At 58.0% G+C, this 23,644-nt stretch overlaps 1 protein-coding gene across 2 annotated transcripts; it reads left to right on the plus strand.

The window, feature by feature from the left end:
* Positions 1 to 912: 912 nt before the first annotated feature.
* On the plus strand, positions 913 to 23,283 carry LOC125918230 (keratin, type II cytoskeletal 80). Of its 2 annotated transcripts, none has more exons than XM_049624258.1 (9): positions 913 to 1,599; positions 7,446 to 7,654; positions 12,001 to 12,061; positions 12,325 to 12,420; positions 18,981 to 19,145; positions 19,590 to 19,715; positions 20,353 to 20,573; positions 21,042 to 21,097; positions 21,234 to 23,283. In XM_049624258.1, the coding sequence occupies exons 1-9, from the start codon at positions 1,165 to 1,167 to the stop codon at positions 21,356 to 21,358; spliced, it is 1,494 nt and encodes a 497-aa protein (XP_049480215.1). In that variant the 5' UTR covers positions 913 to 1,164; the 3' UTR covers positions 21,359 to 23,283. The 2 variants fall into 2 exon arrangements, with proteins under 2 accessions (XP_049480215.1, XP_049480216.1); XM_049624259.1 differs by having other exon boundaries at positions 914 to 1,599; positions 21,199 to 21,325.
* Positions 23,284 to 23,644: the final 361 nt, after the last annotated feature.

Consider the following 23,644-nt stretch of genomic DNA (forward strand, 5'->3'; position numbering starts at 1 on the left):
TCTCTCTGCTGGGGTCCCACGGCCCCAGAGTGGTACGCCAGGCCCAGGGAGGGCACACAGGGCCAGCCAGCCAGGGCAAGAGTGCCCAGGACCATCAGGCCAGGCAGGAAGGAAAAGCAGGCCCCAGAGAGCCAGCAACCCGGGAAGGGAAAGATCAGGGGCTCTGGAACTGCAACAGGGTGGCACGGAGGGGGCACTCTGGGCTGACTGAACTTTCTGCCGCCCCACCAGAGGTTCTCTGGGAACCATGGGGCATCTTTTCTATAGATACTTCATTCTGAAGATGAAACAGGGGGAGGAGAAGGAAGGATGGAGGAAAGGAGAGGAGAGAAAGGGCGGGAGGCAGGGCCACATTCCCACAGCCCTTGAGGAAGAGCTGCATGTGACCCCTGCCATCTCCTCCATTAGACCCCTGGGTCTTAGCCACCATTTACTGAGGGCTTCGTGCCCTGCCCTCCACTGAGTTCCGTGCATACACCAACTCCCGTGGCGGTGGTATTTTCATCCTCGACACAGAAGTCAAATGACCTGCCTGAGCTCACAGGGGCGGCGGGCAGCCAAGCTGAGTCTGGAGCCCAGGCCTCACTTGGCCTTGGCCATCCGTTTCCTCCCCAGCCCCTGAAGAGTAAGTTGTCCCAGTAGGTGCTCAATAAATGATAGATCAAAGGAGGGAAGGAGGGAGAGAGGGAGGATGACAGGAAGAGACGATAAGCCGGGTAGACTCTCAGGCAGCTAGAAAACAAATAAGAAGGTGCTGTTTCCCAGTGTCAGGATGGCACGCTGCCCGGAACGGCTGCCCTACACTCAGGGAGCGCAGGGCCCGCGCTTGCCTCATCTTTTCCAGAAGTATGTGAGCTCAGATACGTCAGCCTTCAGGTATGCAGTGAGGTCTGTGGTGAGAGGCGCGCTCTCTCTCTCTCCTCGCTCTCCTTCCTCCTCAAATCTGCCCTTCCCCTGCAGCCACCCCATCCCACCCAGCCCACCAGCCAGCCCAGCCAGCCCCAGCTCCATGGAGGGTGGGTGGGTGGCTGTGAACAGCCCCCTCAGGCAGGCAGGTCTCAGGCCCTGGAACGAGCTGGGTGCGTGGTGCCGGGGGAGGGGCGGAAGCATCGCATCATCTAACAGGTTGGTCGGGCTGGGAGGCGTCCCGCCCTCCCGGAGCTAATGAGCACTGTAGGACAGGTGTTTGCTCCTCAGTCCCCAGCCTGCCCTGCCTGCGACCAGAGCCAGCTGCCCGCCACCCCTCAAAGGCTCACTCACACCCCCGTGCCCTCCCGAGTCCCGGGCCCGGGGGCCGCGATGGCCTGCCGCTCCTGCGTCGTTGGCTTCAGCAGCCTTAGCAGCTGTGAGGTGACCCCTGCGGGCGGCCCCCGGCCTGGGACCTCGGGATGGGGCAGCTGTGGAACCCCTGGGCCAGGCTTCAGCTCCCGCAGCCTCACAGGCTGTGGGCCGGCCGGCACCATCCCCAAGGTAACCGTGAACTCCAACCTGCTGGTGCCCCTGGACCTCAAAGTGGACCCAGCCATCCAGCAGCAGAAGAACCAGGAGAAGGAGGAGATGAAGGTCCTCAATGATAAATTTGCCTCCCTGATTGGCAAGGTGAGCAGATGTGGGGAGGGGGAGGTTCCCAAAAACTAAGGACCTTCAGACCTCGGCAGGTGGCTGAGCTCTGTATTTCTGGAGCATCCTGCCCCACCCCTGACCCCAGCCAATGAGGAGCCGGCAGGCTAGGTCTGAGCAGAGAGATGGTGAGGGAAGTCCCTGAGCTATCCTAGCACTGGGGAAAAAGAGGCCCCAGGATGGCTCTAAGGGATGTCTGGATAATGATGTGCTTCATGGCCTGGGGTCACTGACACCAGGGAGGAGCTCTAAGTGCGGCCATAAGGATACCCTCTCATAGGAACAGCAGATGGAGGCATGCTTGGCCATCCTACACCAAGGCAGGTGGACAGAGGAGATAAGTCCCCAAGTCCATGCTTCACACCGGGCCTTGGCCCTGCTCAGCTCCTGGAGACGTGCCAGCAGGGCCAAAGGGGCATGTGCGGCCTCCAGAAGGAGGCTTCAGGGTAGGGATGCCGAGGTACCATGTCAGGAGATAAGAATGCAGAGATTGGGTATTGCGAGTCAGAAGCAGACAGGCAGCCAAGCCTCCCCAGCACCCACGTGAGAGAGGGAGTGAGTCCCCAGCACCCAGACTTCCTAGACCCCACTGCCATGGCTGGTGTGCTGGTCCGGGGGCACTCCTGTCCATCTCTGCCCCAGGGCAAGGGCTTCAAGAGCTCTGAGAAAGTCCCGTCCACCTCCCAAGCCCACTCCTCATTCACCTCCTCCAGGAGACCTCTCCCGATCAGCCCTCCCTGGGCTCTGCACCCCCTGCCCTGCCCAGAAACGATGACCACAAAAGTAACAGCTGCATTCACCACTTACTACAGGCCAGCCTCTGTGCTGGAGGCTTTACAGATATATCTCTACTTCCCTCGACAACCTTATGAACGCAGTCATAATTTTAGGCCCATTTTACAGATGAGGAAAACTCAACGTCTCCCTCCTGCTCAGTAAACCAGAGCCCCATCCTCCTGCCCCTGCCTCCATCTTTCTCTGCACTTGGCCTCCCTGCTTCGGTGCTCCTCTGCACATGGCTAGTGTCCCCCATCAGGTGGGCGTTCGCGGAGAGGGGCAGAGGGAAGAAAGTAACGGGCATGGAACGCCTGCTTGTGCCCAACTCTCTGCGGGACCTTTGCAAATATGTGTCCTTTAGCCCACACAGCCACACTCCCCCCCGCGGCTATGTCCCCTGCTGTAAAGATGAGGAGACAGCGCCCAGAGGTTAAGCCCCTTGACCAAGGTCACATGACCACCTAGTGTACAGTCTGGACTCGGGTTTGTTTCCTGCCACCCCCGCCCCTCCCCCCACAGCTCATGTGCCCAGACCAGCATTCCCGTGCCCACAGCCGGGGTGGCCGCGGTGGGGGGGGCGGGGATGAGGAGGGAAACGACAGCTGGAGAAGGACAACCATCCACTGAGGTGGCACATTCCCTCCCCCCCGGCCCCCGCCCGGCCGGTTGTGCAGAGTCCCGTGCTGCTGGGCCGTGTGCCCTAGGAAAACAGCCTGCTACCCTGGGGAGGCAGGTCCCTGCACAGCCACCTCCTCTCGAAACCCGCTCTAATCCCTTAAAAGGAATGCTTCACGAGCTATGTAATTTGGTTCAGATGGGTGGCTTTTCTCTCTGAACGCCAGGGCTGATATCACCTTATGCCTCTGCCATGGGGACAGGAAAGGTACATAGGCACAGGGAAGGGGCCCAAAGGGTTGGGGTCCTGTGCCTGGGGCCAGGGCGACGCCCTCTAAGGTCTTCAGCAGAACTGGAGCCTCCCAACCCGAGAGCCTTGGCCTTGAGATGGATGTTCTTCAGGGTAGGACGCAAGGAGCCATGGGTGCTAGCCTCTTGGGGACCCTGATCATTGGGGCCAAAAAGCCCCAGCCGGCCCTCCAGCTCCCCAGAGAAGGTCTGTGAGCTCAGTCGGTTAACTCGTGTCCCTTCCCATCTCCTTGCAAAGGCCTCCGGGGCCCAAGGGAAAGCCCCATTTCTGGATTTGAGTCCTGGTGCCACCTCTAACCAGCTGTTCAATCTCGGGCAAATTATTTAACCTCTCTGTTTCTCAGTACACATCTGTGCGGTCGTCTTGTCAGGATCAAATGGGGTAATTTTTGAAGAGCATTTATAAAGCACTTACCATGTGCCAGGTGGGTTCTGTGTGTTAAATTTAAAAATCACATAAATGGGCCCAGCCCAGGGAGCTCTTGAACCCAGGTGGTACCTTCTAGGCAGGAGCCTGAGGGAGGGAGTGGGGAGAGCTTCGTGGGTAGCAGCACAACATAGGGCTAGAAGGAAACGTATGGGCCCAGCGGCGAGATGCCATAACCAATGCAGGGGTGGGGGCTCTAGGCAAGGAGCAGGAACGGGCAGAGACCCTCCAGCTTTACATACCCTCTGGGCCCTCTGAGGCACCAAGAGAAATCAGAGAGCACCAAGGAAGAGAAGAAAGAAGAGGATGGGGGGAGTGACACCCCAGGAGTCGGCCGGGGGTCCCTGGAGCAGTGTTATTTCTTCCATTTGCAGGCTCTGTTTCCTTGAGCAAGCTACTCGCCCTCTCTGAGCTTCAGATTCCCCTGCCTGCTCTGCTCCTGCTCTGAAAGTGGCCCTGAGCTGTGCCCAGCAGGACGGGGACAGATACAGCCCAGAGAGGAGGAGGGGGAGTGAACAGAGGCAGCAGCGGGGAGAGGAGGCTGAGGCAGGCAGGGAGAGGCATGCTGACCACCAGCAGAGGCAGCCAGCCAGCCAGGCACTCTCACCCTCACATGCAGACAGCAGAGGGGATGGAGACAGGACAAGAGAAAGGGCAGCCAGTAGTACCCCTGAGGGAACCTAAGAGGGGTGGTGAAGTGCCTGGAGACAGAGCCATGGGCACAATGTCTTCCCCAGGCCTGTGGGGCCTCTGGAAGCCTCTGGAGCCATCAACCTGCCTGCACACAGAAGGGCGCGAGCCAGTGTTGCCTGGAAGGCAGGGGATGTGACAGCCCCACCTCCCCACCACCACCACCCATGTGGGGAGAAGGACCTGCCAGCCCCAGAGTCACCTCTGTAAGCTCACCCGCTGGGACCGTGAGCTGGGGATCCAAATCCTCCTCCCCAGAGGCCCTTAGCCGGGAGCCCCAGCCTGGCCTGTTCAGGTTCCTCTACCAACAGGACGTGTCTCCCCACCCTGGCTGGGCCTACTGCTCAGCCGGGCAGTGGAGTTGGGTCACAATGAGTTCTGTGTTGCCGGGCTTCAGTGTCTTCATCTGTAAAATGGGATGCAGGTAGACCAGGGCTTTGCTCTCCGAGGCCTCTCCTAGAGCTGCCACCTGCAATCTAAAGCTGGGGGGTGGGGGTCATCCAGAATAGGGAGGAAGGGGAGTAAGAGGAGTTCAGCAGCCTTGACAGGTTAGGGGCAATTAACTGGTTACCTGGCCCTCCCTAGGTCTTTGTGGCAGAAAGGGAAGAGCCTTTGGGCAGGGGAGATTCTGGATGGGGGATGAGTTTCCATCCCCTCCCACCGAGACAACGAGAAACCACCCCCCTCCGGAGGCAGCAGGGAAAAGGACTGCTCCATTTGTCACAACCAAAAGTGGCCTCTGGCTGGCCTGCCTGGTCACATGTACAGCAAGCGTCTCCCAGCAGGCTCAGAGCGAAGCATAGGAAATGGAGGTTAGGCTAAGGGAAGGACTTCCTGGTGTACAGGGGTTTTTGCTGCTGATGGGTGGAGGAAGGAGTCTCACATCTCTGCTCTCACCTCACCCTCAGTGTAAACACAGGGCTCTGGCTTGTCAAAACAGACGGAAGGTGGAGTGAGCAAATAGCGCCCCCACCAGAGATCCCTTCCACACACACAAGTAGGACCGAAACCTTCTGCGCCTCCGTCCCTCCTGCACCTGTTTGGCTGTGACAACAGCAGACGGCAGGCTCAGGTTGGCTGTAGGCAGAACTTACCAGGACAAATGGGAGCTAAGAAAGGAAATGACGGCACGGCCTACCGGGCCCCATGGCCCAGTAGACCAGCTGGTGTTATCTAACACAAATGTCACAGGGGACTTCTCAAGGGTATTACGGTCTCTCAGAAAACCCAAGAAGGTGGGCAGGGCAGAAAGAAAGAGGAGGACCCACCCAGCACCCAAATTCAAAAGAAACAGGGAGTCCACGAAGGTCCAGAGTGGGCGGGGGCATCAGACGGGACCGTCTGGGAAGCTTGACCACCAAGTCGCCACGTGATCCTGGACAAGTCGCTTGACCACCATGGGCCCTCACCTCCTTCTTTATAGGTGACGAGCACAAACCAGCTGATCAAAAGGCTCCTGGCTATGATTCTGGCTCTTTCAGCTATGATTCTGAGAGCTGGTGCCAGCAGTGGTCAGGGGAGCGGCCAGCTACCTGCTTGCGGTCAGAGGGAACGTCACCAGGCTGGTTATCTATCACAGCATCCCCGTGACAACAGCCTGCCTGTCCAGGAGCCAGGCCCCTGCCGTCTCTCCCCGCTGCCCCTGTCGTGGGCACCAAGTTGTAGGGATCCCACGAAGGGACCAGGCGGCTCCCAGTCTGACGGGGAGGGTGGTAGGTCTGGACAAGTAAGGAGCAGATGACCTGAGAACCCCGTAAGGAAAGGAAGGGGGGCGTCTTTTGAGCTGTGAGGCTTCCTGCAGGAGGGGTGCCGGGAGCGCATACAGGAGGGGCAGGGATGGTGGAAGAGGAGGGGCAGAGAAAAGCTGGAGCCCCGAGAGGACAGGCAGCCTGGGGGAAAGCCGGGGGCCCCCTCAGGCTGCGCTGGGCTGGACTGGGTGGAGGGAAGGACAGGATTCAAGAGGGATCCCGACAGCGCACGGTGGCTGGGGTGGGAGCCGCGGGAAGCCCTGCATCAGTGTACGAAGGAGGCGGGATGGAGGCGGTTTGAGAGAGGCCGCTGTGCCCAGAGCCTGCCCAGTTGTCACCCTCTTGGCAAAACTGGCCCCAACTAGAGGCAGAAACCATTCCGGGAAAGGCAGGTGGGTCCCAGGGCCCGCAGCGACTCCAGCAGCAGACAGGGGCCGCATGTTGTAGGGGGTAAAAGATCCTAAACCCCAACCGCCTGGATTCCACACCTGGCTCTGCCACTTGCCAATTTTGTGACCTTAGACAAGTTACTTAACCTCTCTGTGAAGTGTGGCAGAAGATAACCGTACCCAGCCCATCAGGTTGCTAATGAAGCAAAGATGCCAAGCACATAGAACAAGGTTCCAGCACACAGTAGGGGCCGCGGAAACATTAGCTAGTAGGACTGTTCCAAAGCGCCTCCCCGGCTTCCTCTCCCAAATAGCCCCGAGAGGCGGCCAGGGCAGGCCATCGCATCCCCAATTTCTAGCTGGGGAAACTGAGGCTTGGAGAGGCTACAAGTCCAGAGTTGTCGAGAGGATTAGCATTTCAGTACTAACCAGGCCCTCCCCTGCTGAGTTTCCAAGGCAAGATGAGACTAGGCTTGTCAGGTGGGGGGTGGGGGGGGGGGACGGCAGACGGGCCTCTGACACCCTACGTTCCCTGGGTCTCCCACCCAAGCCCCAGGCGGGCGTGGAGGGCCTCTCACATCATTGGCACATTCAGCCCCTTCCCTCCTCTCTCCGACCCCGCTCCTCCCCTAGGAAATCTTTGCTAATTGGCCCCGCCTCTCTCTGATGCCTCACCTTATCTCTCCATCTTCTGTTGGAACCATCAGTAAGTGGAGATGTGATCTGAATGTGCCCGGGGTGGCGAGCACAGAGCAGATGAGCCACCACTGTGCAGGGAGGCCCCCATGCAGGCAGGCGAGCTGGCCCTGGGTGCCCGCGCACAGCCTGTCTGCACCCGACCCTCACACCGCTGCTCCCCTGTTCTTCCAGGTGCAGGCCCTGGAGCGGCGCAACCAGCTGCTGGAGACCCGCTGGCACTTCCTGCAGGGCCAGGACTCCGCCACCTTCGACCTCGGGCACCTCTATGAGGAGTACCAGGGCCGGCTGCAAGACGAAGTGCGCAAAGTGAGCCAGGAGCGGGCCCAGCTGGAGGCCAACCTGCTGCAGGTGCTGGAGAAAGTCGAGGAGTTTCGAATCAGGTAGGGCGCGCCTTACAGAGGCCGGGGGCAGAGACTGATGGGGTGGAGGGGTGGGGGGCAACCTGCACTCAGACGCAAGGGCCAGGGCACCAAGCCACGAAAAGAGAAGACTTCCTTGAAGAACATTCCCTTCCTAAGACTGACTTACGGAGGACGTACTATATGGCAGCCAGCATTCTAAATATTGGGAGGATATGACAGTGAACCCACAGCAACCTTTCCAAACGGTGGCCATGCAACAGAGTCAGTCTTGCACTGGCTGACAGCTAAGCACCCGGGCACCATCGCAGCCCCCGTCCCCTATCCCTTCCTCTCCTGCCCGTAAACACGCTCGCTCTCACCCACACATCCCACTGGCAATGGGAAGTGGTCACCAGCTAGAGCAACAGATGGGCTCCTGCCTTGGATACGGTTTGGAAATTCGATCTCAGTGGGGGCTGGAAAGGGAAGCAGGTGCAGGCAGGAGGCAGACATGGCGGGGTTTGGTGGAATAAAGAAACAATCCCCTGTAGGTGACACGTGCCTGACCTCAGTGGTCACCTTGCAATCTCAAGAGACGAGGGAGCCCCAGCCCCAGCCCGCGAGACGCTTATGGACCAAAAGGGGCTCCCTCTTTGCCTCCATCCCCTCACTAGGTCCGCGACCGCGGGCAAGTTGCTTAACGTCCACACCTCATTTCCCCCTGTGTGGAGGGGTGATGGTGATGCTGAACCAGCCTGAGCCTGGTGTGAGAAGGCAGAGGGCTCATCATGGTGCCCGGCAGCCAGACATGCCAAGTCTTCTGTCCCCTAGAAGGCTGAAGTGGCCGTCACACGGTAGTGACCTTGACACAGGTTTGCTGAACCGAACTGGGCAGTCTGGAAAGGCAGACCAGGTGGTTGGGTAACTCAGAGGGGAGGTGACATCTTTGACCAGATAGTGGGCAGGGATTCCAGGACGAGGGAGGCTGAGACAGAGCAGAGAGGTGCCCCTTCCTGTGGTCCGGTCTCCTCTGGAGGAGGGGGTATGGGGCGGGAGGCTCCTGAACCCCTCCCCTCACCTCCTCCAGCACTTGGCCCAGCCCCAAAGCCTTGCCAACCCAAGGCGAGGCCTGCAGTCTTGGGAGAAGCCAGCCAGGTGGGGCTGGAGCATAGAGCACCCTATCGGGAGTCCAGGGGTCTGGACTGTGGCTCAGCTCTCCCACCACCTCTCTGTGTGACCTCCCGTGCTCAGGCCATATTCAGGGGAGATGCTCACATGGGAAGCTCTCCCCATTCTAGAGGCCTCAATTTCCTCATCTATCAATCTAGATAGAACTTCTGGCCAACGGGCATGATCTGCAGCCCTGGCCAGGGCTCATCCTCATGGTTGAGCCCCTTTGTGCCTAGGGGCCACCTATCCCCAGCCCTGCCCTACCAGTTCCTATGGAAACCCATAGAAACCCTCACTGCCCATTCTGGGCTGCCTGGCTTCAATGTCTGACCATGATGAGGAGAACAGGGTCGGCATACCAGAACCCAAGACTCTATTCACTGATATCTAGCCAGTCTTCGGCCCCCAGAGAATCAGAGAATGGCCGGATGGGGGCCTTGGATCTTCCCTTCATGGGGAAGGAAACACAGCCCCAGAGAGGGCAGGGAGTTGTCCTCAGTCACACAGCCATGCACGCTAAGTCCCATGTCTAACCCAGCCAGCCGCAGTACAAGGCCTGCTCCTGTGAGTCCAGCCAGATCACATCCATGGAGGCGCTTTGTAAGTGGAAGTTCTGTACAAACACTACTTGTTGTTTTAATCTGGCTCAGCCTCCTCGTTTGGCCTGCTGCCTGCCTTCCATCTGCTACCTGAGCTTGCTGTTTGGGCTCAGGGCCTCTCTTCCCCTCTCTGGGTAGGGAACCCACCAGGGTTGAGGAAGATGAGTTTGGAGGGCTTCTCCGGATCTGCAGGCCAGAGCCAGGGAAGCTCCAGCCTGGCTGTGCAGAGCCCGGGGGCCCCCAGGAGCCAGGAGATGCCAGGCCAAGCCCTAACAAGGAGGGGTGTGCCCTGCCTCTATAAGGCCGATGAGATCAGCTTCACTTCTGGAAATAAACAAGTTGGGGGGGGGGGGGGGGGGGGCGGGGGGGGGTGTGACAAGCTGAAAAGGGCTGAGAAGGGGTTTGGGAATTGGTGGCTGGCAGACTGGCAGGGGATTGGGAGTGCGGCGGGGGAGATGGCATTTACCCAAGTCTCCATGAGGATGGAGACTTCCAAAAGCTTTGATGTAGCCAGGACCCCAAGGATCAGCTAGCTAACTCTTCTATTTATTAAGGATGAAGCAGGGGCCGGGCAAAGCCTCTTGGGAAACCACTTGCCCAAGGCCACACAGCAAGTGACTCAGGGGTACCATGTACAATTGTGCAAGAGGTTCACTGCACAAAAGCATCTGGTTAAGGAGGTGAACTAGGGCTGAAATCCAATGGAGTTGGTGAAGAGGGAGGAGGGAAGCCTATACAAAAGGATGGAAAGGGGAGTGAGGAGTAAGGAGGAGGTTTGACACCTCAGAGAACCCCCACTGGACAGCTCTCCCCATGGTCCTGCCCCCAGGCAGGCAGAACTCTGCTATCCAGATGGGAGGAGAGAGGGAGAGACCCTTGAGCACTGGGCTTATGTGGAGAGGGCCAGTCAATGAGGGGCTTCTCAGCTTGGGACTTCCTCAGCGGTCACCAAATTTCCAGTGGGAAGTCTGGGAAGGAAGTGCAGAGAACCACCCACACTCCCTCTGCAAAGAGGCCTCCCACGGTTTTTGTCTCCAGAAATGCTAGAGGCCAAGGCAGAAGGGTTGGAGGAGGGGGCCTGGCGTTAGATAGAGCAGAGCTCCGGTAATAATAATAGCTTTAGCCGGTACCATGCACTTTGTAAACACTCCATGTATTAACTTATATAACCCTCGTGACATCACTGTTATCATGACCGAGGCGCACGCAAGTAGCTTCTTCAAGGTCACGTGGCTAGGGAGCAAGGAGCCAGGATCTGAGCCCCAGTAGTGTGGCTCTGGAGCCTGCTTGCACAGGAAAGAGTATAAGTAAACTTCCCGGGCTTCCCGGGCTCTGCTGGGCCCCAGACTGCAGGCCAGTCTCCCTGGCCCACCCTCCTCCCCACCCCCACGACCTGCATCCTAAGAGCCCCCCTGCCCTGCAGACAGACTCTCGGAAGCCAGGGCAGTGGCTGAGGAGCCGGTGTGTGCTCAGCACACGGAGTTTCAGAGACCCCGTGCCCAGCGGGCTCTTGTTGGCTTGGGTCCACTCCCCTGGGTTTCTCAGGGAGGCTGGTGGAAAAGAGGGAGCCGTTCCAGCCAGCTGCTGTGGGCAATGGGTGACGCTGCCTCCGTGAGGTCAGGGACCTGGGAAGGCGGGCGGCTGTAATTACAGCCGCCAATGATTCAGGCATTCCCTGGGGAGGAGGGATGAAAACAGGAAGCACAGAATCCCCACATCCACCCATCACCCTCAGCCCCAGGGGCCAAGATTAGAGGCAGGGGTTAAGATCAGTGACCCAGAGATCCCGTCTCCCATCCAGCAACGTTCTTATTCCAAACACAAGGTGGGCCTGAGTAAGGAGGAGACAAATCTAAGAAGAGAGAGAACCCACCTGCGTTGAGTTCTGACTCTGCAATATCTGTCATGCATCAGGGGTGGGCTTGGTCCAACCCCCACACGTGCACACACATGCAACTGCACCCCTGATAGATAGGCGAGCCGAGGAAGGAGGGCTTCACCTGCCCAAGAGCACACTGTGGGTCCCTCTGGCTGCAATGTCCACACTCTCCCCTCCAGAGGGACCATGATGGAATGGCGTCCTACCAGCGAGCAAAGCAGACGAGGTGGAGGGAGAGGGTGAGCGGGCATCTTGGAGCAGACTTGACCGAAAGCACAGCTTGCTGGAAATGGAGATTCTTGGGGGGAGGAGATAGGGAAAAGAGGAGAGAACAAAGGATGAAAGGGTGCTGTGCAATCCAGAGAGGCTTCCTGAAGGAGGCGGATATGAGGAAGAGCTGGGAAGGGGGACAGATGGCCCCGGGAGAGGAGTGGCTGATCATCTGGAAGGAGCGCGAGAATGGGGAGCAGATGTGCCTGCCTCCCTGGAGCCCGCACCACGTGTCATGGGCCTAGAAGGGATGTGTCACAGAAGATGAGGGGCTACATCCACCTGAGGCAAGGGCCGCTTTTTTTTCCAATTGGCACAAGGCACCGAATGGGACAGCAGAGGCCCTGAGCCCCACTGAGGAGAGTTCATCGTCCCCCGAGTTCCTGCCACATGCGGCTGAACGGCCTCTCTCTCTCTCTCTTTCTCTCTGCCGCTGCCTCGCCCCCCCCCCCCCCCCCCCCCCCCAGGTATGAGGACGAGATCTCCAAGCGCACAGACATGGAGTTCACCTTCGTCCAGCTGAAGAAGGTAGCCTACGCTGCATGTCCCAGGGGCTCCTTCCCAGTGGACCCTCCGCCCTTGTCCCCTGAGGATCCCCCAGCAAAGCCCTCAGAGGCTTGAGTCCCGGGACCATAGACAGACACCGATATCTGTCCTCACCCTGCTGCTTCCCCCCCGTCACTGAGCCAGGGCCCCCCTGGAATCCACCCCCAGCTCCCTCAGGATGGGCACCCCTCTCCCGCCCTGGGACGCCGCCCTCCCGCATCACTCACCACTGCTCCCACCCTCAGGACCTGGATGCAGAGTGTCTCCGGCGGACCGAACTGGAGACCAAATTAAAAGGCTTGCAGAGCTTCGTGGAGCTGATGAGAAACATCTACGAGCAGGTGAGGAAAGGGGGCCGGTGTCCCACCGAGCCAAGAGCTCGGGGGAGGGAAGGGCGGCCAGCAACAATTTCCTCAACCCCTTCCTGCACTGCGGTCAATAATCCCACGTGTCCCCACATCACTCATTTCGTGGAGCACAGGCAGGTTCCCAAGAGGCCTCTCTCTCAAGGAGAACCTGTTCCTTGGAGTGTGCTGGTGTGCAGAGGGCGTGTGGGGGACCGGTGCATCCAGGCGAGGGTTGGGAAGTGGCCTTAGGGGCAGAGAACCAGGGGGCCTTGACCAGCTGTCCTTATGGAACTGATCTCTTCCCATCGCTGCAGCCTAAATGGCGGGCACCCCCAGGCCCAGGTCTGAGAGGCACGCACTTCCCCCTCCCCTGTTTTGGGCTGAGGCAGAGAAGACCTATAGTCAGGTTCTTTGGTTCCCAGACAACGCTAGCTTCTGCCGGAACAAAAATGACCCAGGAAATGCAGACAGGGGAGCCTCCAGATCCCTTCTGATTTGTCCCGAAGTCCTCAGCTGAGCCTGGGGAGAAAACGGCCCTGCAAGGCCGAGGGCACAGCCAGTGCGGTCAGCAGATGGGCCCTGCTGCTGGCCGGGGACGCCGGCCCGGTCCGCGCCACTCTGCCTCCAGGGCATCCTCTGGGACAGATGTTCTCCTCCCCACCTGCCCGGCCCATGAGCCCGGCCCATGACCAGGAATACACCTGGACATTGCCAGAGGCACACCCACCCACCTTCTTGGTCCGTGCTCCATTTGGATTTAGCAGTTCTTGGACCCCAAATCCTGACTCTTCATTTCCACCTCCCCAATCTTGTGCCTTTGGGCAAATTATTTCTCCTCCCTCTGCCTCAGTTTTTTCATCTGTAAAATGGGCTGAGTCATAACACGGGGCCCATAAGGTTGTGCTGATTATTCAATGCAGTCATCCAGGTAACAAATGGCGATGGCAAGCCTGCCGGGCCCCTAGCACCGATATCACAGCAGTGGGCACGATGGGCAAAGTCCACGCTCTCGGGGGCTACCTGAGAGCTAAGAAGGGACAGGTAATGCTCCAGTGAAGGAACATGTGAGCAAGATCGTTTGGGAGGGTGAAAAGTGCCAGGCTGCAAAAAGCCAGATGTGGTAGTGCTGGAGAGGGAGGGGAAGGTCAAGGATGGGAAGGGAGGGGCGGGGTCTCAGCGGAGGTGTGAGTGAGTGAAGGCCCCTGCTGGGGAGGTCCGGCCCAGGGGAGAGCTCAGTGGGTTTCATGCAGAAGATCTGTGTAAAGCACCGAAAGCACGAGGGGTCTGGTGAGGAAGGGGAGAGGGAGAAGTAGCTGTGGCTAGGACAGAGCGGGCAGGGGTTGGCTTACACAGGGAGTTTGGAGCTCATTCTAAGAGCACCGGGCAGCTCCCGGGGGGCACTGGGAGGGGTGGTACAGAGAGGGGAGGGGTCTGGCCTGTGCCGTCACGAGACCACCGTGCACGTGGGGGTGCTCAGTGCGCACGGCAATTGTTAGCGCGAGGTGCCTAGTCGGCGTCGGGTCGTAACGTCCGCGTGTCCATGGACTGCCACAGGCTAAGAAGGCAACACTGACCCTGCGCTCCAAACTCTCCCCACGCCCATGGGCCTCTAAGCTGGCACTCACAAAAATAGAACGCGAGCCACGTATGTGATTGTTTTTCCAGTAGCCACGTTTAAAAAAAAAAAGAAGCGGAAAAATTTAATTTTAATAATAGGATTCATTCGGCCCCGTATATCCACAATGTGATTATTCAGCATGTAATCGATACAAAAAAGAGGCTGTTTTACATTCTCTTTCTCATGCAACAGCTCATCTCCGTTCTGACTAGCCACATTTCAAGGGCGGGCTATCACACGTGGCTAGTGGCTACCCCAAGGGGCCAGGCAGGTCTAAGCAAAGGGAGGTGCCAGCCACAGCTGGCTCAGGGGCCAGAGAAGCACAGTGGGATGTGAGTAACCCCAGGAGGGCTGGATGCTCTAGTTTTGACTTTGAGCAGACACCAGATCAGCAAAGCACGGCTACAGGGGCGCCTGGGCGGTTCAGTCGGTTAAGGGTCCGACTTCGACTCAGGTCATGATCTCACGGTTCATGGGTTCGAGCCCTGCATCGGGCTCTGTGCTGACAGCCCGGAGCCTGGAGCTTGCTTCCGATTCTGTGTCTCCCTCTCTCTCTGCCCCTCCCCTGCTCACGCTGTCTCTCTCTGTCTCTCAAAAATAAATAAATGCAAAAAAAAAAAAAAAAAGCGTGGCTATGTAGCCCACCTCTGCATTTCAGAAAACAGGCCTTCCCTCTCCCAACACACACACACACGCACACACACACACACACAGGCCAGGAAGCCTCAAAAGCGGATGACCAGGGGCTTCTCTGGGCCTCATCTATACACTGCAGCTGCCTGGGCAGCCCTCTGCCCCTCACCTCCCAGGGAGATTAGCCGAGGGATCTACTGACAACCCCCTGCAGGCAGGCGCCCCTCCTAAAATGCCGACAAAGAGAACCTGATGGGTCTAAGTTGATTTGGTGCCTGCTTGCCTGCCTTCATAGTGCCGGGGAGGCTGCTCCAGGAATATAGGCTGCTTTGCCTCCGGACATTTCACCCTGGTTTCATCACCTATCACAAAAACGGTATGGTTAGCTACTGTTTATTGAGTACCTACTATATCCCAGGCACTGTGCTAAGTGTTTTCCAGGTGAAATCTCATTCACTCCTCATAGCAACCCTATAAAGGTAGGCATGATGATTAAGAGAGCACAAACTTCAGAGCAGCTTGGATTTGAATCCTGGCTCAGTAATTATGTGAGCTCCAGCACGTTCTTTTATCTCTCTCTAGACCCCAATGTCCCTATCTATAAAATGGGAAAATAATAGAGCCTAGCTTACTGGCCTGTTGTGAGGATCTATTTTGTTACTATACGCTAAAGCAGGGGCGCCTGGATGTCTCAGTCGGTTAAGCGCCGACTTCAGCTCAGGTCGTGATCTCGCGGTTTGTGAGTTCGAGCCCCGCATCAGGCTCTATGCTGACAGCTCCGAGCCTGGAGCCTGCTTCGGATTCTGTGTCTCCCTCTCTCTCTGCCCCTCCCCTGCTCACACTCTCTCTCTTTCTCTCTCTGTCTATCAAAAATAAACGAACATTTAAAACTCGCATATATATATGTATATATATATGTATATATATACATATATATATGCTAAAGCAGTCAGAACAGTATCTCGTATATGGTAAATATTAAATGTTAGCTGGTTTCGGTTCTACATGGAGGCTCAGAGAGGTTTTAAAAAACCTGGCCAGGATCGCACAGCTAGCAAGAGGTGGCAGCGTTCAGAGCCCAGTGCCATTAAGCACTCTATTTTACTGAGCGGCAGTCAATTACCCCCGCAGAGTCACCACCTCCCCTGACGCAGGAACCACAAAGAGGGTGGTCACGCACGTGGCAGTCTCCTCTGGCTCTGGCTCCGAAGAGAGGCTCTAAACTGCACACTGGCTCAATTGTTGCCAACTTGGAGGTGCACATGCTCTGTAGGGCCCATCCCGTGGAGGCTGCCTGCACACAGCCTGCATTGTTACGTCCTCTGCAGCCCAGCAGGGCCCAGCGTGTCGGAACAGGTCTACAGATGTTCTGCACCCTCCGTTTCCTACTTCTGTTTACCGAGCTCATGCTTACTCTGCCTCTTTCCAGAAAGGGACTGAGTCTGCGCCATCGGCTCTGTTTTGCCGATCCCTTCTCCCTCCCTCCCGACAGTGCGTTCTGACAGTGCCCTGGCCTTTTCCTGGCCCGTGACAAGGGCCAGCTCATGCCTGGGCTAGAGGGCTTTACGTGAAACTTCCTATGCCCACTGACCCCCCCCCCAGCGTGTTGACCAAGGAAGCCCCAAAGCTGCACTCCCGAAACCATCCACAGCCAAGCCCTGGCTGGGATACTGGTTCCAGGTGGGAAATGTCAGCCTCCAGTGGTGACCTGGGAACAGCAGAGGTGGGACATGGGTCTGTAGGGACCATCAAGCTTATTCTGACAAAGGGTTGGGGCTTCCCCCTGCTTTTGCCCAGAGATCTTTGTTAAGTGCATTTGAAGAGCAATGAAAATCCTTCATCAGGAGACTTCAAGGGGCAGCTGGCCACCAGGCTCAGGGTCCTGCCAGCTCCGGGATGGGGACAGGTTGCCCCCAGCGGGCCTTCTGTACACCCACCACTGCCTTAAGCTTCCTTCTGCACGTTCCTTGTCCCCTGGGAGGCCGGCGGGTGAGGCTGGGCAGCCAGCAGACAGGGCAGGGGGGTGTCTTCCTTCTCTGGCCTCCAACCTCTCTGTGCATAAAGACAGACCGAGGCTCAGGAGGGGGCCCGAAGTCAGCAACGAAGTTCAGAATATGGTCACAAGACAAAAACTGAATGTGGATCCGAGCAGGTCTCACCAACTGCCAGTTTTCAGGAAATGCAGGGGGCACAGGAGCGGGTTTAACACCAGCACATGGCACAATCAGTAAAATCCAGACTGTGGGGCTTGCTACAAGGCAAGCAACCCAGTGTTTTCAGTAAGAATAGCGAGGCGACTGGGTGACTCAGTCGGCCAAGTGTCCGACTCTAGGTTTCAGCTCATGATCTCATGGTTCGTGAGTTCGGGCCCCACGCCGGGTTCCATGCTGACAGTGCAGAGCCTGCTCGGGATTCTCTCTTTCTCTGCCCCTCCCCCACTTGCTCTCTCTGTCTCTCTCTCAATAAAAGTAAATAAATAAACTTAAAAATTTTTATTTAAATAAGAAAAATAGCAAAAGAGAGAGAGACAGAGAGGAAGAGAGAAAGTTGGAAGGGTATCTATAGAATAAGAGAGACTTAGAGACATATGGCCCAATTGCACTAGAGGGACCTTCTTTGGATCCTGATTCAAACAAGCAAGCAAGACAGAGAGAGGGAATATATATATCTCAGAAAAATGGGAACAGGGACCAAAATTTGCTGACTGAGGCAAAGGTCAAGGGTGAACTGTGAATGCCAGTAGGAGTAATTGTGCCGTCTGTGCCCCACGCCCTCCCTCCCCCCAAGTGAGCCCCACCCCTGCCTCCCAGGGGGCCCGCCCCCCTCCCTGCCACCTGACTCACTCTGTCTGTACAATGCTGGCCATGGACCCTCGCTCCTCCTTCCCGCACCAGTCCTGCCCAGGCCTGAGTTGTTCCGCACCTCCAGGGGAGGTGGCCCAGGGCCTGAAAGGTGACACCTTGCAGCCCCTTATGAAGACCCCTGTCCCCACCTGCCTCTCTCTATGTACCCCTGAGCATTCAGGCCGGAAGCTGTCAGGCTGCAGCCTGGGGATAGAAAGATAGACCAGCTTCCGCCCCTGTCCCTTCCCCTCTAGGGGAGCTTAGCAAGAGCAGCAAGGGCTCTTGGAAGGCAGTCTGCACGCATGGCTGTCTCCATAACCTCTCTGTGCCTCATTCTCTTTCCTGTCTGTGATCTGGGTCCTGCCAGCCTGGCGAGGATGAAATGTGAGGTCTGGAAAGCACTTAGCACATAGCCTGGCCCGTAATAAGCCCCCCGAGAGCTGTTACCACTTCCAGGGGTCTCTGAAGATGTGGGCTGGCGTTTCCTTTTTTTTTTCTTCCCTGACAAAGTGAGGGAGCAAGGGCAGAGGGAGAGAGAGAATCCCAAGCAGGCTCCACGTTCAGCGTGGAGCCTGACGGTGGGGCTCAGTCCCACGAACCGTGAGATCATGACCTGACCTGAGCCGAAATCAAGAGTCCGACGCTCAACCAACCGCACCGGGCTGGCATTTTCGAAGCAGAGGGAAGGACAGAGAGGAAGAAGAAAGAAGGACCCTAAAAGATGGGGAGAAAATGAAAATATCGAGGCTAAAGTGTGTTGTTGTGGGCAAGCTCCTCAGCCAGATTGGGGGGGGGGGGCGGGGGGCAGGTTGTGGCAAGTCTCTGGGGTGACTCTGAAGTCACCTCGGCCTCTGCCCCTGGCAGGGGAGCAAGGAGGACAGTTTGGTCAGCCTCCAGCCCCATTCCCGCCTCTCATCATTCATGGGCTCCCATTCCAATACTTATTCAACAAACAGTGTTCACTTCCAGATGTGGGGGGTGGGGTACAGAGAGGGCAGTGGCTCCCCAGGCCCTTGGGGAGCTCTCATCCAGAGGGGGAGGCCAGGCTGCATTACCACTGAGCCATGACAGACTAGAGGGGCCACAGCCTCCCCACCAGGCATCCCGGGCCTTTGTCCCATCAGCCAGGAGCAAAGTGTCCCACCCTGGGAGAGGTGGGGACACCGAAGAGAAATAGGCTTTCAGGATGAGCCTCTGGAGCCAGGAGTCCCTCACTGCCCTGTCCCCTGTACCCAGAGAGGGAGGCAACACTGGGTGAGTAGGGGCAGCGAGCTGCTTCCCAAGAGTCGGAGCTGGGGGCAAGTGGCCGAGAGGTGCCCATCACTGGGTCATCCCTCCAGGAGGCACAGAGTGTCACTCTCCACTCACCCTGGGGACTCAGGGACCACAGGGGTCTATGGCTGGCTGCGGGTGTGGTCCACCTCCACCAGCCCTGAGCCCCCGCATCTGTGCCCGGCCAGGAGCTGAAGGACCTGACAGCCCAAGTGAAGGACGTGTCAGTGACCGTGGGCATGGACAGCCGCTGCCACATTGACCTGAGCGGCATCGTGGAGGAGGTGAAGGTCCAGTATGATGCCATCGCGGCCCGCAGCCTGGAGGAAGCCAAGGCGTACTCCCGGAGACAGGTGCGGGGCTGACTGAGCCGGGCGGGGAGGGGCTGAAGTCACCGGCAGCTCTGTGCGCTGACAGTCTGTGAGAGGGACGTGGGGAGCACAGGGACGGCGTGGGGAGCACAGGGGTGGCACAGCCGGTTCACGGGCAGGTGTGGACAATGTGAGAACCCAGCACTCCAGCACTGCCGGCCGAGAGCTGATGCGCTGGGGGACAGGTCACAGTCGATGCCCTCCAGAAGCCACCCAGTAACATCAGGCCAGGGGTGGGTCCAGCCAGAGTCAGGCGTGGAGGGGGTAGGAAGGCAAGGCTGGCCTAGGAGTGGTGGCTGCAGAGGAAGTGGAGCTGGGGAGGGGGGCGCTGGTAAGAGAGAAAGGGAGCAGCAAGGGGCAAGGGCAAGGGCACAGGGAGGGATGCAGTGAGCTGCCTCTCACTGCCACCTCCTCCGCGCCCTCCAGCTGGAGGAGCGAGCCGCCTGCTCAGCTGAGTTTGGGAACAGCCTCCAGAGCAGCCGCGGCGAGATCGCTGACCTCAACGTGCGCATCCAGAAGCTTCGATCCCAGATCCTCTCCACCAAGAGCCATGTGAGTATCTTGAGGCCCCTCCTGGGGGTGAGGCAGGGAGGAGTGCAGGGGCACACACTCTCTCACCCTCACGCACGGACACACGCAGACACATGCTCACATGCTGAGGGCATGCAAAGCACTGGGCAGGTCACTTAGCAGCTCTGTGCCTCAGTTTCCTCACCTGTCCTAAGATGGCTGTGAGGATCACGTGAGCATTGCATGTAAAGGTGCTCTGTAAACTGGCCAGCACCGTGGGTATGGTGCAGAGCACCAGCACAAATACCCAGAACCCACCTCCTCCCTCCCAGGCCTCTGGCCAATGATACAGAGAAGAGAGCGGACGCCCGAGCCCAGCGTCCAGCCAGGACAAGCCTTAGAGCAAGTGTTGCCCTCTCAGGACAGCTGAGACCGGCTCCCGGGGTGGGAGGTGGGGGCTGCAGAACTTCCCTCTCTCGTGGCCTCCGGAAAGGGTCTCCTTAGGTCTAACTGGACTCCCTCTTGCCTCAGGGCAACCCGGCACCACACCCAAGAATAAACCGCCGCAAAGCCCTCCCTGCTGTGCATACCTCCCCCTTGGACAGAGGTGGGCTCCCGGCCCACTCTCTCCTCCTGCCCAGTGCTCGCTAACCCCTTCCCTCTCTCCTCCTGGCTGCAGTGCCTGAAACTGGAGGAGAACATCAAGGCGGCCGAGGAGCAGGGGGAGCTGGCCTTCCAGGACGCCAAAGCCAAACTGGCCGAGCTGGAGGCCGCCCTGCACCAGGCCAAGAAGGACATGGCCCGGCAGCTGCGGGAGTACCAGGAGCTCATGAACACCAAGCTGGCCCTGGACATCGAGATCGCCACCTACCGCAAGCTGGTGGAGGGCGAAGAGTGCAGGTGAGGGCTGGGGCTGGCGGGGTGGGGCTGCAGGACGGACTGGACACGGGTCCCACGCAAAGCCAGCCTCCCCTTCCAGCAGGATACGTGAACTGGGAAGACCTGGGGTCATGTCCTGGCTCAGCCACTTACAAACTGGGACCTTGGCCCATTTGTTAAATCCTGTTTCCTTATCTGGAAAAGGAACTGACTGTAACACAGCCTACGGTGGGGAGGATTGATACGATTCTGCATGCAAATGTCTGTCGTAATTAAGTGCTCAGTAAATGTTAGACACTTAGGCAGGGGAGAGGAAACAGAGGCCCAGAGAGGACAAACTGGCTAGCCAGGGTCACACAGCAGGCCAGCCCAGGACTGCGAATAACAGCCCAAGAACTGCCCTCCACCTGCCACTCCCCAGGGCCCCAGGCCCAGGGGGGCTTAAGCCACAGGCCCCCTTCACATCCTACCATTTCCCTCCTCCCCCAGGATGGACTTGCCTTCTACCGCCATGGTCAGCGTTGTGCAGTCCAGATCCAGAACCGGTGAGTCCACTTGCCCTAGGAACCCCTGGTGGGGAAGGGGACACGGTGGGAGGGAGTCACGACCTTGAAGGCATCATTTTAAGTGGCTCCCAAACCTCCAGCCCCTTCCCTGCCCCACCCCTTATGTTCCCTGTAGCTGCCTCCAAGTCTGGCCTTTCAAGAGCCCCTTCCCTGATAAAGAAGAACAGAAAAGGCCCTGTGATCCAAATCACCGAAATGTCTGAGAAGTTCCTCTCGCAGGAGTCAGAGGCCTCAGAGTAAGGCAGCTGGACCCCAGGAGCCCAAGTCACCCCCCTGCAGCAGGAGGGACTTAAGCTAGACTCAAGAAAGCAGCTTGGAGCCTCTAGGTTGGGAGGGGAGGCAAACCTGACTCTGAACGAGACGGAGAAGGGTTCACAGCAGGGCCTGCTTTTTTGTGGGCTGCCTGGGGTGGCACAGGACTGTCGCCGGCTCTTGGGAATCACTCCACTCCATCTCGGTATTCCAGTCCCACCCTTCCAACCTCCTGGCCGGAGGTTTTCCCAACTGGGTAAACTGGTATCAGGGGTCAGTTTTATCACCACGTCCTTGCTCTCCTGAGGCTCCTCCCCAAACAGAGGGCTCTAACCGAGGAATCTTTGACCCTTTCGCCCAACCCTTGCCCTAAACTCGCATCTCAAGCCTTGCCTTGCTTCTGCCCCAGGACTGAGGCGGGTGCCCTCGCTCACCCAGCCCCAGCCAGCCATAAATCAGGGGCTGGTGAGGACTGTTTGGGCACCCTCCCCACATCTGGCATTCCTGGGTGCTGAGCACCCCCGGGCCCCCCAGAGACCTGACAGTATTAGGGAGTGAAAGGAGGAAGTTCCCCGGGTGTGTGGGCCCTGAGCCCGGGGGTCAGCCCAGACACCTGTGCCTCTTCCCTCCTCCTGTGGGTCCAGTCAGAACTGGACAGGCTGCCCAGCCAGCTCCCGGCTCCTTCTCCAGAAGCTATTCTTGCCATGATAAACCCCCCGCGAGAGGGAAGCCCGATGGCAGCCTGGGACCAAGCAGGAGAATGTGGCCCTCCCCTCTCCTCCCTGCCATCCTGCGGTTCACCACCCTGCCCAGGATCCAAGCTCTCTGCACCCCCATCTCCCGCCTAGGTGTTTCCAAGCCTGGAACTTGGCCCTGGTGTGCCAGGCCCTGGAGACCCCTAGGCCCACCCCTATCATGAAACCCTGGGCCATTTCCCATGAATCCCACCTCTCGGGGTCTCTGTTCTCTCCATCAGGCCGATCAGATTGACCCTTCCCTCCTTTGTATCACTGAGGGGCCCAGGAACACCCCCGCACCTGTGGGGTGAGAGCCCCCTCCTCCCACCACGCCCACTCCCCTGCCTACAGTGGGGCCATGAAGAAGGCACAGTCCAGGCAGGTCTGGGAGCTTCTGAGCCCTTCAGATTGGGCGGGGGAGCCCCAGTGACAACCAAAAGGAATTCCGCGTCCAAAGAGAAGATCAGGGCTGGGAGGAGCGTTCTCTTTCCTCATCTTGGCTCTCACCTCTGGGGCTCACAGGGGGATCCTGGCAGCTCCAGCCCCCTGGGTCCACAAGCCACCCTCTGTCCTTCCCTCCCTTCTCCCTACCTGCCCTTGCCTCTCTCCACTGCTAGCCTCAGTCTTCCTTTCCTTCATCTCAATTTCCAGGACATGGTCCCCCAAGGCCCCTGTGAGGCCTCAAGGTCCTCCAGCCTGTGGGGGGCGCTGAAGGGCCACTGACTCTCAGGCTGGAGGAAACTCAGACATAGACTCATCCCTGAAGTCCCCAAAGGGTGCTGATTGCTGCTCTTTCTCTGCCTATTTATTGGTTTCCAAGGGAGCAAGTCTTCAGTGGGGATGCAAGGTATATAAAGTATATATATTATTTTTCATAACTTATGTGGCTTTTAACTTATTGCTTCCCTTCCTGTTTCTGCATAGTCAGTGCTATATTTACTATCTGGATAAACAACACATATCCCAGCCACCCCAGCTGGCTGGCAGACTATCTCAGGGCAGTGCCCCCTTCTCCCTCCAGGGGATGAATAAAATGCTGAGATTTGTCCGTGGAAAAAGCTGTGTGTCTGTTTTGATCTGTCTTCTCAGGATTGGCCAGTCACTCACTGATCTCATAGGTTGACCACAGGACTTTGGGGATCCTCCAATTATGGGGAAAGCGGTCCAGGGACTTATACCTTCAGACCAATGCAAACTTGGACACAAAAAGGTCTCCTGCCCCACCACCCTATAATGAGACTTGCCCAGTGTCAACCTACGTTCCCGACACCTCCTGAGATATCTAGGCACCACGTGGCCGCCTCAGCAAGCACAGACAATGGGGGATTCCCCCCAAGCTCTTCACCGCGACCGTGGGGGTTGGCACAGCCCAGAATATATTCTGATGGGTACAGGCCTAATCCTGTCAATTCAAATTTTAGATCAACAAACAAGGATTCAAGGACCTTCTCCAAGCCCAGCCCTGCATTAAGGCACCCACAATTGTTCCCCACCCCTCCGTCTCAGGAAGCTCACAGTCAAGTCGAAAGATAAGCTA

This window comes from Panthera uncia, unplaced genomic scaffold (genome assembly GCF_023721935.1).
Source record: "Panthera uncia isolate 11264 unplaced genomic scaffold, Puncia_PCG_1.0 HiC_scaffold_58, whole genome shotgun sequence".
In the NCBI taxonomy this organism is placed as follows: Eukaryota; Metazoa; Chordata; class Mammalia; order Carnivora; family Felidae; genus Panthera; species Panthera uncia.

What these genes read in the sequence shown, in the direction of transcription:
- LOC125918230 (XM_049624258.1), top strand. Translation starts at nt 1,165, where the DNA reads ATGAGCACTGTAGGACAGGTGTTTGCTCCTCAGTCCCCAGCCTGCCCT. An exon ending in TTGCCTCCCTGATTGGCAAG is followed by an intron (nt 1,600 to 7,445) that starts GTGAGCAGATGT and finishes CTGTTCTTCCAG; the next exon opens with GTGCAGGCCCTGGAGCGGCG. An exon ending in TGAGAAACATCTACGAGCAG is followed by an intron (nt 12,421 to 18,980) that starts GTGAGGAAAGGG and finishes GTGCCCGGCCAG; the next exon opens with GAGCTGAAGGACCTGACAGC.